Genomic DNA, 15,331 nt, shown 5'->3' on the forward strand with positions numbered 1-15,331 from the left:
TATCTATCTATCTATCTATCTATCATCTCTATCTATTTATCATCTCTATCTATCTATTTATCTATCATCTCTGTCTATCATCTCTATCTATCTATCATCTCTATCTATCCATCCATCCATTCATCCATCTATCTATATCTATCTATCATCTCTATCTATTTATCATCTCTATCTATCTATCTATTTATCTATCATCTCTGTCTATCATCTCTATCTATCATCTCTACCTATCCATCCATCCATCCATCCATCCATCCATCCATCCATCCGTCTATCTATCTATCTATCTATCTATCTATCTATCTATCTATCTATCATCTCTATCTATCTATCTATTTATCTATCATCTCTGTCTATCATCTCTATCTATCTATCATCTCTATCTATCCATCCATCCATCCATCCATCCATCCATCCATCTATCTATCTATCTATCTATCTATCTATCTATCTATCTATCCAAACGCTACCAGACTCCAAGGTGACTCACCGTGGAAAACAAACAAACAAGACAATACAGGGGACTTTCCCACCCTCCAGTGCCATTGTAACTGTGAATGGTCACTAAATGAACAGTTGTAAGTCAAGGGCTACCCACAGGGATATATTGGAGCCAGTGGGTGACCATATCAAGGGTTGTCCGTCAGATCTAAACAACCCACCGAAATTATTTGACACTACGGTAAGGAGCTGAAAACGAAATTGAGCCGAATTGTAACGGGGCTAACTTTTAAAATTCAATCTATCCAGACTGCCTCTTAGATGCACGAGGCCCTTAAATGGTGGGGTAATCTAGTACTGCTAGAAGGAAATAAATATTCAAGGGGGAGGGAATGGGGATTGAGGTGGGGGCTTTGGGCTGTGGGCCTAACCCAAACAACTGGAAGAGAAGATTTAAAACCTGTTAGGCTTTAGGGAATTATTTCTTCTTCTTCTTCTTCTTCTTCTTCTTCTTCTTCTTCTTCTTCTTCTTCTTCTTCTTCTTCTTCTTCTTCTTCTTCTTCTTCTTCTCCTTCTCCTCCTCCTCCTCCTCCTCCTCCTCCTCCTCCTCCTCCTCCTCCTCCTCCTCCTCCTCCTTCTCCTTCCCCCTCCTCCCTTTCTCCTTTCCCACCTTCCTCCTCCTCCATCCCTTCTCCTTCATCCCTCCTCCTCTTCTTTCTCTTGTTTGTCTCTATCCTCCTTCTCTTTCTCTTCTCCTCCTCCTCCTCCAGTTCTGGAGCTAGGAAAAATCAAATTTCGAACAGATGATAACCAGCTGCTCCTGGTTATCATCTCCTTGCCGAAAGCTTGCAACCAGGGAAGTTCAAAATTGCTCCCTTGAATTCTGACTGCCGAGAAGCCTCCAGCTTCTGTGCATTGAGAATAGCCTTCAATTGAAAGGAAAAAGAGGGCTGAGGGGTGGGAGGCCGAATGGAATGCGTGGCATCCTTCTGGGTCAGCTTAGAACAGTTTTTTCCTCAAGCACAGCAACTATAAGATATGTGGCCATCAACTCCCAGAATTTCCCAGACGGCTACTGGCTTCGAGGCATCGGTTGTTTTTTTTGCATTCAGCATGTCTTAACCTGCAAAGAGGGGGAAAAGAGGCCGAAAGTTCTTTCTCAATTCCTTCTTTTACTCAATTTTCCTCTTCTGCCGAGAACTTCGGGCCAAGGGTGTGTTTTTTTTTCGCACTGTTTTTTAAGGTTGCAAGTTTCTCTTTTTTTTTTTTTCCTTTCCTTCTTGTGACCCAACTTCCTCTGCTTCTTGAAATCTCATAAACCCGGGATATTGCAAGCATCCTGAATGTAAGTCAGGTTTATTCTGTGTTCCGAATTTGGATCGTGGGGATGCTGCAACGGTCATAACTTAGTCTCGTTTTTTTCAGTGCCGTCGTTAACTTCGAACGGTCCCTAAAAGAATGGTTGTAACTACAACCATTGTAGATATAAATAAAGATGCTAAAACAGGGTGTCTGGATTGGCAGAGAGCAATTTCGCTGATCACCTTGGGAAGGGGATGGGGAAATCGTATTTTGGGTCAGGATTTTTTTTTTTTTTTTTAATTTGATTTATATGCCGCCCTTCTCCGGAGACTCAGGGCGGCTTACAATGCGCTCAGCAATAGCCTTCATCCTTTTGTATATTTATACAAAGTCAGCTTATTGCCCCCACAATCCGGGTCCTCAATTTACCCACCTTAGAAAGGATGGAAGGCTGAGTCGACCTTGAGCCTTGGCGAGATTCGAACCCTGCAGTAATTGCAGGCAGCTGGTCTTAATAACAGGGTGCCTTAGACCACTGTACTACCAAGGATTATAATCGAAGCATTAGGATCTTGTGTTCTGACAATCCTGTGTTTGGGATAGATAAATTTTGTAGGCAGAACATTTGGGGGGGGGGTGTCATGCCCACAAAAGACAACCCCCCCCCAAAAAATGTTCCGCCTACAGAGTTTATCTATCCCAAACACAGGATGTCAGAACACAAACTAAAATTCTCGCAAGGAAGCTGTTTTTAGCAGTAACCTTGAATGCTTTCAAGGGTGCCCTTCCTCTCTCTTACATCAGAATAGAATTATGTTTCTCAATCTCAGCCACTGGTGGACTTCAACTCCCAGAATTCCCCAGCCAGCCAAATCTCCAGCCATTTTCAAATTATTGAGGTTTGAGGCACGTTGCCATAGAAGAATTCAACCCCCCACCCCAACCCAAAAAATGTGGGAAGACTGTGAAAGAATATTTGTAACTAAAATCTTTCTCCTCTCCAAGTCAGAATAAAAGAGAATTTTATTCGCGACCACAACGACTGGTGGACTTCAGCTCCCAGAATTCCCCAGCCAGCATGGCTGGCTGGGGAATTCTGGGAGTTGAAGTCCACCCATCTTAAAGTGGCTGAATTTGAAATAGAAGAATTCACCAAAAATAAGTCCCAGGATGGAAAGACTGAGAGAGAATACTTGCATCTAAAACTTTTCTTCTTTTCAAGTCAGAATGTAGTAATAAAATAGCGTTTCTCAACTCAGCAAGATGGCTGCCTGGGGAATTCTGGGAGTCGAAGTCCGCTCGAAGTTGCCGAGGTTGAGACACACTCTTTGCGACACGGATGAAGAAATTCCTAGGGATGGAAGACTGCGAGGGGGGTATTTGCAACTAAAATCTTTCACCGGGTATCTCTCAGCCGCTTGCACATCTCTTGCCGCAGGGCTTCTTGGAGTATTAAAACTCAGAGGTGGCTCCGATTTGAGTAATGCTGGGAAGAAACATATTTTGATTTGGCCTCCCTGATCTTTCAGGGCTGGTAGGTTTTAAATGCAATTCTCTCTTCTCACCTTCCTCTTCTGAGGTCTTGGGATAGTTGGGTGGAAAGTAAAGTAAGACTGCGGATGTTTTAATCCCGGGGTGGAGAACGATGGCCCTTTCATGACTTGTGGACTTCAATTCCCAGAATTCCTGAGCCATCCCTCCCTCCTTCCCTCCCCCACCACCTTCCTTCCTCCTTCCTTCCCCTCCGTCCTCACCTTCTTTCCTTCCCTCCCTCCCTCCCTTCTTCCTCCCCCCTTCTTCCTTTCCTCCGTCCCCATCTTCCTTCCCTCCTTCCTCCTTCCTTCCCTCCTTCCTCCTTCCTTCCCCTCCCTCCCTCCCTCCTTCCCTTCCTCCATCCCCATCTTCCTTCCCTCCTTCCTCCTTCCTTCCCTCCTTCTTCCTTCCCTCCCCTCCACACCTTCCTTCCCTCCCTCCCTCCTCCCTTCCTTCTCCCTCCCTCCTTCCCTTTCTCCGTCCCCACCTTTCTTCCTCCCTCCCTCCCTTCCTTCCTCCTTCCCTCCCTCCCTCCCTCCGTCTCCACCTTCCTTCCCTCCTTCCTTCCTTTTCTCCTCCCTTCTTCCTTCCTTCCTTTTTTCTTCCCTCCCTCCTTCCTTCCTTCCCCTCCCTCCTCACCTTCCTTCCCTCCCTCCATCCTCCTTTCCTTCTCCCTCTCTCCCTCCTTCCCTCCCCCCCTCCCTTTTTCTTTTTTCTCTTTCTTTTTCTCTTTTTCTCTTTCTTTCATTTGCTCTATTTCTCTCTCCTTTTCTCTTTCTATTCTTTCTCCTCTCTTTCTCTGTCTTTCTTTTTCTTTCTTCTCTCTTTCACTATCTTTCTCCCTTCCCTCTCTCCCCCCCCTCCCATACACACACTTCAGTTTGCCAGCTGGTTCCCTGGCGCTGAGGAGTTTCTGGGCACCTTGCCTTGCGAGAATCCCCCTTCCTGCTATCCAACCAGGAGATGAAAGCAGCCCCCCCCCTCCTCTTCCTCTCAGCTCCCCTCCCAACCCCAATTTGGAGGGATTTATCTGGGAACAAAGCCCTCGGTGCCAGCCTGGAATCTCAAGCAGCTGCTCCTTGCTCGGCTGCGGCTGCGGCCTTTCATATCCTGGATTTTCCTCCCCCCCCCCTTAGCCCCCCCCCACGGCCGCAGAGGCAAAGAGCTGCTTTATTTTTCTCCTGCCCCCCCCCCTCCCGCCCCTCCATCCCAGCACATATTTATTCAAGATTGCCTTAAGAGGGGCCAGGGGCATATAATAACTGTCTGACATTGTATATAGGAGAAAGGGGAAGGATGTTGGCTGGGCTGGAGTGAATTTGCCGGAGTTTACCACATCCAGAAGAGGGGGGGAAAAAAAAGACAGAAGTTTCTTTCTCTTATGGTTTGGAGGCCTGCAGGATCATACGCTCTGCCTTCAAAGCATTTTGGGAATACTTGTCACCGTACAGAATTCTGCCTATTTCCACAGTCCAGAAGAGAAGATTTTAATAGAACTGCGAAACTAGTCCATCTGACCATTTGGCCATCACGTTCGTTTGGATGCAATTTTTAGCCTGGCTAAAATTAAGACCTCCTTTCCTTTTCTTTTTCAAGCCCTTAAAAGTGAAAGGCTAGAAATTTGGACTGGCCTTGGCTGAACTTTAAAAAAAAAAAAAAAGCTATTTAGCTCTTGGATGAGAGACCACGAGGAAATCCCAAAATGCAGGTGATCTTGGAAAAACAAGACAGCATCCTGAAAGAAAACAACGCCAAGTGCATGGGCCTCTCTACGAAGCCAGGAAGAATTGTGTTTGACTGGAAAGAAATGACTTGCTTTATAGCCTCCTATTTGCCCAAGGGACGTGGTGGCTCAGTGGCTAAGATGCTGAGCTTATCGATCGAAAGGTCGGCAGTTCAGCGGTTTGAATCCCCAGTGTCGCATAACGGGGTGAGCTCCCATGACGTTCCCAGCTTCTGCCAACCTAGCAGTTCAAAAGCACCTAAAAAATGCAAGTAGAAAAATAGGGACCACCTTTGGTAGGAAGGTAACAGCGTTCCATGCGCCTTTGGGGTTTAGTCATGCCGGCCACATGAACACGGAGACGTCTTCGGACAGCGCTGGTTCTTCGGCTTGGAAACGGAGATGAGCACCGCCCCCTAGAGTCAGGAACGACTAGCACATATGTGCAAGGGGAACCTTTCCCTTTACCTTACTATTTGCCCAAGGAAACGATGGTTACTGTTTTTAACTCTGCTTTTAATTTGTTTTTAAAAATGGGTGGTTTTTAATTGTGTCAAGTTTTTGTACTATTTTATGATGTTATTTGTAAACTGCTCAGAGTCTCTTAGGTGAGGTGGGTGGTGTAGAAACTACCGTGTTTTCCCAAAAATAAGACCCTGTCTTATATTTTTTTGAACCCCAAAATAAGCGCTTGGCCTTATTTTCGAGGAGATATTATTATTTTGGGGCACGTGGAACAAGACGGGGCTCCTTACCTGATTTCCAGCTCTCTCCCTAAACCTAACCAGAGGAAATGGTGGGGACCAGCTGTGCATGCATTTAAATATTCTTGGGGAGGGCTTATTTTCAGCGGGGCTTATTTTAGCGCATATGTTCAAAAGCCTGATTGGATTTATTATCATGGAATGTCTTATTTTAGGGGAAACAGGGAAGATAGATAAAGAGAGAGAGAATAGATAGATAGATAGATAGATAGATAGATAGATAGATAGATAGAAAAGAAAGAAAGAAAGAAAGAAAGAAAGAAAGAAAGAAGAAAGATGGATGGATGGATGGATGGATAGAGAGATAGATAGGTAAGTAGGTAGTAGGTAGGTAGGCAGACAGATAGATAAAGAGATAGGTATACATATCAGCAGATAGGTAGGTAGGTAGGTAGGTAGATAGATAGATAGAGGGCAATGGATTGAGGGATGGCAGATGACTGGATGATAGATGAGAGAGAAAGGGAGAGAGAGAGCAATGTATGGGTGGATGGATGGATGGATGGATGGCAGGTAGGTAGGTAGATAGATGATAGATAGATAGATAGATAGATAGGTAGATAGATAGATAGATAGATAGATAGATAGATAGATAGGTAGATAGATAGATAGATAGATAGATAGATAGATAGATAGATAGATAGATAGAAAAGAAAGAAAGAAAGAAAGAAAGATGGATAGATGGATGGATGGATGGATGGATAGAGAGGTAGATAGGTAAGTAGGTAGTAGGTAGGTAGGCAGACAGATAGATAAAGAGATAGGTATACATATCAGCAGATAGGTAGATAGATAGATAGATAGATAGATAGATAGATAGATAGAGGGCAATGGATGGAGGGATGGCAGATGGCTGGATGATAGATGAGAGAGAGGGAGAGAGAGAGCAAAGTATGGGTGGATGGATGGATGGATGGCAGGTAGGTAGGTAGGTAGATAGATGATAGATAGATAGATAGATAGATAGATAGATAGATAGATAGATAGATAGATAAGTTTGAACAGGTACCAAATCGTCTTGTCATCTGGAGTAACTGCATTGAATTGCAATTCATATAATAACTTCATTTTAATTTAATCTATATTTGTCTGCGTTCCCATTTCTGACACGAGCAGTGGCTACCGCTGGGGGCAGCACCAAATCTTGGATCGCTTGTTTTGTGCAAGCTGAAAAAATTTAAGGGTTTTGGCGGCGCGCACCGGCCTTTTGAATGGAGAACCCGACATTGCAAAGGATGTGGCTTTCTGTTGCAAAGGGAATGCATGCGGAATAAAATGATGTGCATTTTCCATTTAAAGATGACTGGGTTCTTTAACTGGACCGGCCTTTGCAGCAGAGATATTTTTTAGCAAGACTGAAGGAAAGGAAGCTGATGTTACTCTCCAGCTACAAAACTGGGAAGGCAAGCTAGCTTTTCGGCTGCAATGTCCCGACAGGCGAGGAGGACACAAAATGGGGGAAGTCCACCCATCTTAAAGGGCCCAAGGTTGAGAAGAAAAATGCTGGCTGGGGAATTCTGGGAGTTGAAGTCCACCCATCTTAAAGGGGCCAAGATTGAGAGAAAAAATGCTGGCTGGGGAATTCTGGGAGTTGAAGTCCACCCATCTTAAAGGGCCCAAGGTTGAGAAAAAAAATGCTGGCTAGGGAATTCTGGGAGTTGAAGTCCACTCATCTTAAAGGGGCCAAGATTGAGAAAAAAAAGCTGGCTGGGGAATTCTGGGAGTTGAAGTCCACCCATCTTAAAGGGGCCAAGATTGAGAAAAAAAATGCTGGCTGGGGAATTCTGGGAGTTGAAGTCCACCCATCTTAAAGGGGCCAAGGTTGAGAAAAAAAATGCTGGCTGGGGAATTCTGGGAGTTGAAGTCCACCCATCTTAAAGGGGCCAAGGTTGAGAAAAAAAATGCTGGCTGGGGAATTCTGGGAGTTGAAGTCCACCCATCTTAAAGGGCCCAAGGTTGAGAAACACTGAATGGTTCATTACAGCTAGTCCTCATCTTATAACTGTTCGTTTAGCGAACACTGGACATTAACAATAGCTTTGAAAAAAGTGACAACCGGTTCTCTCATTTACGACAGTCACAGGATTCCCCTGGTCACATTAATCAAAATCTGGGGCGATTGGCAACTGGCATGTATTTATGGGTTATGTGATCATCATTTGTGACCTTCCCGGCTGACATCTGACCAGCCAAAACAATGGCCACATTTTCTTAATGACCTTATGATTCAACTGCAGTGATTCTCTTAATAACCATGACCCAAAAAAAAAAAAAAAGGTCATAAAATCGGGCAGGACTCACTTAACAACCGTCTGTGCTTAGCAGCAGAAATTCTGGTCCCAAATATGGTCATATGTCAAGGACTGCGGTAGGTTTCACATATTCTTACCACCAGTTCAGTGCGCGTCACAGATGAGCAGTATAAGTGAGCATACGCCCGGCCTCGAAAACAACTAAATCAGACGACATTATGTCCAAGCAGGTGGGCGGGCCTACCAGCAATCTCCGCTACCGATTCGCCCGAACTGGCTGAATACCACCTCTGGTCAAGGACATATGGGGGAATTGCAATTCACCTTCTGCTTTCCTTCTCCTGATCCAAACTTCCTTGGATTATAGTAACCACAGCAGTGGGGTAGCTTTCTAAGCTTGTCATTGCCAGAAAAATTCCTAAGGCATTGAAAACTTGATCCAAATTAAACAGAAGGACCAGGTTAGGTCAACTGAGGTCTTGCTTGGCTGCTGACTGTCTCGGAGTCTAACCTGGTCATCTGAAGGGGTGCTCCAGTCAACGGGAAAGAAGCAATAGGAACCAAGCATAGGAAGCAGTTGGTGATCCTGTCACAAGATATCTGGAAGGCCTTCATGCCAGCCAGGGCTGGACTTTGAGTAACACTTCTAGAGGACTTTCTTGGCCAAGCAAGGATCTCCTGAAGTCTCCTGATGTTTGTTGAGTCCTTCTGATGGTCCTTTCTTCTCCCCTGCAGGATGCCAGGCGAAGGTCCAGGTGTCTATGGTAGCCGAGATGGAGGTGGTTATGGGCCAGCGGGTGTCCATTTTATGCCCTTACACAATGATGGAAGAGCAGGATTACTTCCTGGTAGAATGGTTTACTGTGAGTATTTTGACCAAGGAGAAGAGGGCATGGGAGTGTCGGGATCACGGTGTTGTGGCCTGCCAGCAGCCAGCAAAACTAGCAACAGAGTCGGACAGTGAGGAGGTTGGGGAGGAACTTGGGCCAGTCCTGGGGGCTGGGGAAAGCTCGGATGAGGGCTCTGCATCGGAGGCAGAGATGGGGCCAAGGCCATCTGATAGTTATGTGCTGCCTCTGGAGTCTCCGGAGTCTCCGGTGTCTGACATCAGCGAGGCAGAAAAACAGCAGGAGCCTGTTCCCAGTGCGCGCATGCGCAGAGCTGCCAGAAGACAAGAACAATTAAGAAAACAGGGTCGACTTGGGAGTAAGGCTTGGAGATGATTGGCCCCTCCCATAAGACATAAAAGAGGAGCAAACGGGATGTGAGCTTTTGCAGGAAGCATCATCTGGTTCCTCTGGTCGGTTCAAGCTTTGAAAAGTTCTCTTTGACTCTGTGCCAAGTTTGGCCTTGCCCTGCGTTTGGCAATTAGTTCTCTGGCAGCATTCCAAGGGAGATAAGGTGGGTGTTTATAAACATTCCTCTGAAAGACTGTTTGCGAAGCCTTTCAGACTGTGACAATAATTCACAGCCGTATGAATTAAAGAGGTTTTACCGGGACTAAGATTGTGCTTTATAGTTTCTAAGGAAGCATGGGTGAAATTCACCTCTGTAGGGAGCAGAGGTTTTCTCTAAGGGTCAGAGAAATCCATGAATACGTAAATATGTCAAACTTGCAGATCGACAAGAACGGGCGGCAGGAGCGTGTGGCCTACAACGAGAAGGGTAAGGTAGGCATGGACAGAGGAACGGAGTATACGGACCGTGTCTTCATGGATGCCAACAACAGCCTGGTCATTGCTTCCATCGACGTGAATGATGAAAAGTTCTTCTCTTGTCAAGTGACCAGCGGTTCCGGAAGTGACACTGGAAGGACCCAACTCAAGGTCTTCGGTAAGAGTGTTTCTATCTGTTGTTTACATCCCTCTGTTAATTATTTTTATAAATAACTCAAGGTGGCAAACATTTAATACTCCTTCCTCTTTCCATTTTCTCCCACAACAACAACAATCCTGTGAGGTGGGTTGAGCAGAGAGAATGGAATTGGCCCAAAGTCACTCAGCTGGCTTTGATGCCTAAGGCAGAACTAGAACTCACAGTCTCCTGGTCATTGGCTCAAAGTCTCCCATCTGGCTTTTGTGCGTAAGGTGGAACTAGAACTCACCGTCTCCTGGTGATTGGCCCAAAGTCTCCCATCTGGCATTCATGACTAAGGCGGAACTAGAACTCACAGTCTCCTGGTGATTGGTTCAGAGTCTCCCATCTGGCTTTTGTGTCTAGAACTCACAGTCTCCTGGTGATTGGCTCAAAGTCTCCCATCTGGCATTCATGACTAAAGTGGGACTAGAACTCACTGTCTCCTGGTGATTGGTCCAAAGTCTCCCATCTGGCTTTTGTACCTAAGGCGGGACTAGAACTCACCGTCCCCTGGTGATTGGCCCAAAATCACCCCTCCCTCTCCATTTTCATGACTAAGGTGGGACTAGAACTCACAGTCTCCTGGTGATTGGCCCAAAATCACCCCTCTCTCTCCATTTTCATGACTAAGGTGGAACTAGAACTCACTGTCCCCTGGTGATTGGTCCAGAGTCTCCCATCTGGCTTTTGTACCTAAGGCGGGACTAGAACTCACCGTCCCCTGGTGATTGGCCCAAAATCACCCCTCCCTCTCCATTTTCATGACTAAGGCAGAACTAGAACTCACAGTGTCCTGGTGATTGGTTCAAAGTCTCCCATCTAGCTTTTGTGTCTAGAACTCACTGTCTCCTGGTGATTGGCTCAAAGTCTCCCATTTGGCATTAATGACTAAGGTGGAACTAGAACTCACTGTCTCCTGGTAATTGGCTTAAAGTCACCCCTCCCTCTCCATTTTACGCCCTTCATACAACACCCAGTTTCTCTTCCCCATCTGCAGCCAAACCCCCATCTCTCCCCCACTCGCCTTCCTTCATTTGCTTTTGCTCCCTTGATGGGAGATGAGAGATGCTTAAAAAAAAAAAAAATCCGGCAGGCGCAAACAGAAGCAGCTGTGTTGCCCGACACCTTCATTGCTGACAAACGGAAAACACTCAATCATTTCCCCTCCTTTGATAAAACACCAATGGCGGAACTTAAGTTCCTGGAATCCTGCTCTGGTTTATTATTGATTGGAAGGTTTGTTTTTATAATTTTCAGCTCTCTGCCAGGGCCAAAGCTTTGGTTTTGCAAGTATAGGTAAGGTTTGGGGCCTGTAAGAGCCCTGTTTTTCAACCTAGGCCACTTTAAGATGGGTGGACTTCAACTCCCAGAATTCCCCAGCCAGCTGGCTGGGGAATTCTGGGAATTGAGGTCCACCCATCTTAAAGTGGCCCAGGTTTGTTTTAGAGACTGAAAGTCTTTGTCAAATGAGAATAAAACACTGCATTTTCCTGAGATTTCTTCGAAGGACGGTTCCTCATCTCCGACTCCGATTTCCTTGTCATATCCCTCTACAGGTAGTCCTCAACTTACAACCATTTCATTTAGTGACCATTCAAAGTTACAACAGCACTCGAAAACGGGGACTTAACGACGGCTCCACACACTTATGACCATCGTAGCATCCCCCACAGCCACAAGATTAAAATTTGGGCACTAGGCAACCGGCGTGCATTTATGATGGTTACAGCATCCCGAGGTCACATGATGACCATTTACATCCTTCCCCGGATGGCTTCCGACATACAAAGCTAATAGAGGAGGCTGGATTAAGTAGATTCAGATGATTCGTTTAAGAACTGCAATGATTGGCTTAACGCTGGTGGCAAAAACATCGTAAAATTGGCCATGACTCACTTTACAATTCCTTCTTTCCTTCCTTCTTTCCTTCTTTCCTTCTTTCCTTCCTCCATCCCTCCCTCCTTTCTTTCTTTCTTTCTTCTCTTTCTTTCTTTCTTTCTTTCTTTCTTTCCTTTCTTTCTTTCTTTCTTTCTTCTTCTTTCTTTCCCTCCCTCCCTCTCTCCATCCTTCCATTCTTTTTCTTCCTTCCTTCCTTCCTTTTCTCCTTGCCTCCTTCCTTCCCTCCCTCCCTCTCTCCTTCCTTCCTTCCTACCTTCCTTCCTTCCTTTTCTCCTTGCCTCCTTCCTTCCCTCCCCTCCCTCTCTCTCCATCCTTCCATTTCCTTCCTTCCTTCCTTCCTTTTCTCCTTGCCTCCTTCCTTCCCCTCCCTCCCTCTCTCCTTCCTTCCTCCCTCCCTCCACTGAACCCAGCCAAGTGACTTAACAATTGTAAACTTGTAAAACAATGAAAGCCATTTTTTTTTAAAAAAAATTAAAACAATAAAAGAATCCCTCCACAAAATAAATAACTACCACAAACCGCCGCAGTGATGATTAATCAACTAAGAGTGAAGCCAAGCCATGGGGGACCCTTAAGACTAAACAATCTTGCTTTTGCAACGGAGTTCTGCTTGAGGTTTTGGTCATAAGTGGAGGAATAGCTGTATTTTAATGGAGGACGCCATTTTTTAAAAAAATTGATTTATATGTCGCCCTTCTCCGGAAACTCAGGGCGGCTTACAATGTGTTAATCCAGTAAACCCAAACAGTCACTTCTGGATGCTGTAGCTTAACTAATAAGCCTCTTGCCTTTTTTGCCCCGCTCTCTGGCTCTCTCCCTGACCGATTGTCTCTCTTTATAGATCCACCCGAGCCCCCTGAGCTTACGCGGAACTCCGGGACCCTCTCTGTGACTGCTGATGTTGCTTTGGAGGTGAGTTTGTCCCTTTTAAATGCAAGGAGGTTGTTTACAGTAGATCTTCTTGTTGTTGTTGTTAGTTGCGAAGTCGTGTCCGACCCATCGCGACCCCCATGGACAACGTTCCTCCAGGCCTTCCTGTCCTCTACCATCCTCTGGAGTCCATTTAAGCTCATGCCGACTGCTTCAGTGACTCCATCCAGGCACCTCGTTCTCTGCCGTCTCCCTCCTTCTTTTGCCCTCCATCTTTCCCAGCATTAGGCTCTTCTCCAGGGAGTCCTTCCTTCTCATTAGGTGGCCAAAGCATTTGAGTTTCCTCTTCAGGATCTGGCCTTCTGAAGAGCAGTCAGGGTTGATCTCCTCTAGGACTGACTGATTGGATTGCCTTGCAGTCCAAGGGACTCGCAGGAGTCTTCTCCAGCACCAGAGTTCAAAGGCCCTCCATTCTTTGGCGCTCAGCCTTCCTTGTGGTCCAACTTTCACAGCCATCCATTGCAACTGGGAAAACCATCGCCTTGGCTATTACAGTAGACCTTGCCTTACAGCAATTCATGTAGGAACTGTCCGAAGTAATAACAACACTGAAAAATGTGCCTTATGCCCGTTTTTCACACCTAACAACCCTTGCAGCATTCCTGTGGTCACGTGATCCATATTGAGACACTTGGCAACTCGTTCGTATTTATGACGGTTGCAGTCTCCTGGGGATTATGTGATTCCCCCCTTTGCGGCAAAGTCAATGGGGAAGCCAGATTCACTTAACAAGCATGTTACTTCAGTGATGCACTTAACACCTGTGGCAAGAAAGGTTGCAAAAATGGGGCAAAACTCACTTAAGAACTGTCTTGCTTAGCGACAGAAAGTCCGGGTTTAATTGTGGCCGTAAATCGAAGATTACCTGCTTTTGTCCTGTTCTTTTGAAGAGTGAGAAGCACTGAAGGTTTTATTATTATTATTATTATTAGTTTTGGAAAGTTATTTCAACTTTTATTTGGGCTGCAAATAGTTTTTAAGGGCAGGTATGAACAGTGTTAAGTGAGCATGGGCTATAGTTTAAAATTCAGAGCGCTGAAGGTTATAAAGTAAGCGAGAACATAGACAATTGAATTTCAGTTGGTTTTGGGCAGGGGTCTGCAACCTTAAATACTCAAAGAGCCATTTGGACCCATTTCCCACAGAAAAGAAAACACCGGGAGCTACAAAATCTGGGTGGGCGTGGCCAACTCGATGTCACTCACTTCCACCAATCACATGAACCCCCCGCCCCCAAGCTATGCCTACCAGCCGGTCATTAGGGCAGAGAACCAGTTGTTAAAAAACATCAGGAACCACAAAATCCTTTTAACATATCTCTTTTTTCCCCTCCCTCTCTCTCTGTATCTCTCTATGTCTCTCTCTCTCCCCCCCCTCTCTATATCTCTCTGTCTCTGCCACACGCGACCCGTTTTCGATGCAGGTAAGTGCAGAGCGCGCGTGGGGCCTCGGGGGAGGAGTGAAAAACAGGCCTATCAGAAGTTCAGGAAGGCTGGAAACGGGGCCGGAAACGGTCGTTTCCAGCCTCGAGAGGGCCTCCGGGGCCTGGGGAGCTGTTTTCGCCCTCCCCGGAGGCTCAAAGAAAGCCTCCAGAGCCCGGGGAGGACAAAAACATTCCCCACTCCCCGCCATGGTACAAGAGGCCGACTAGGCCACACCCACCATGGCCACGCCCTGCCCAGCAACCAGGCAGAGAACCCCCTTGCTAAAATTTTTGAAGCCCACTCCTGGATCAGTGCCTTGCCCTGTTTTTATAAGTGTGAGATTCATGATAAAAAGGCAAAGTTTTGGTTATGGAATATAGCAGGTGCCATCTTGATTTTTCACACATACACACCCATTGTGGGAATCCCGGGGCTTGTTAAGGACTTTCTAGCAACTATCTCTTGTCCTTCCTCAGATTGCCATGTGCACGGGCAAAAATGGCTACCCTGCGCCAACTATCAGCTGGTACAAAGATGGGCAGTTTCTGAATATTACCACCGAACACAACAAAGGTAAAGAAGCCATTTCTTTCTTTGCTTATCAAATGCAAGGAGGGACAGCCAGATATTCCCCCCCCAGAGGAGACTCGGATTGACAGACTCATAAAGAGACACTCTTCAAACTTGGACGTTCAGACAATTCTGTGCAATAGGAAAAATTGGCAGAGAGAGAGAGTGGGGGGGGGAGAGACATGGAGGGACAGACAGACAGGTGGACAGATATAAATGAATGGAGGTTTGGATAGATAGACACCCTGTTTCTCCCAAAATAAGACATTATCCCCTGATAATAAGCCCAATTGGGCTTTTGAACACATGGCAATAAGACCTCAAGCGCTTATTTCAGGGTTCAAAAAAATATAAGACAGGGTCTTATTTTCGGGGGGAAATGATAGATAGATAGATAGATAGATAGATAGATAGATAGATAGATAGATAGATAGGTAGGGTAGGTAGGTAGGTAGGTAGATGATAGAAGATGGATGGATGGATGGATGGATGGATGGATGGATAAATAAGTGGATCACAGATAGATGATAGAATGGATAGATATAGACAGTTAAAGATAGATTAAAATATTAGATAATAAAATAGATAAGAAATATTAGATTAGATAGCCAAACTAAATTAGATGATTAGATAGCT

General features: G+C 45.7%; 1 protein-coding gene across 1 annotated transcript in view; it reads left to right on the forward strand.

Moving 5' to 3' along the window:
- BCAM (basal cell adhesion molecule (Lutheran blood group)) overlaps window positions 1–15,331 on the forward strand; it is a 65,130-nt gene that overhangs the window by 39,980 nt on the left and 9,819 nt on the right. The window contains 4 exon segments of the mRNA XM_070949997.1: window positions 8,751–8,878; window positions 9,635–9,848; window positions 12,613–12,683; window positions 14,602–14,698. Of these exon segments, the coding sequence (XP_070806098.1) occupies window positions 8,751–8,878; window positions 9,635–9,848; window positions 12,613–12,683; window positions 14,602–14,698 (510 nt within the window).

The sequence above is a fragment of the Pituophis catenifer genome, unplaced genomic scaffold (genome assembly GCF_029215685.1).
Source record: "Pituophis catenifer annectens isolate HBS135680 unplaced genomic scaffold, rPitCat1.0.hap2 SCAF_9, whole genome shotgun sequence".
NCBI lineage: Eukaryota > Metazoa > Chordata > Lepidosauria > Squamata > Colubridae > Pituophis > Pituophis catenifer.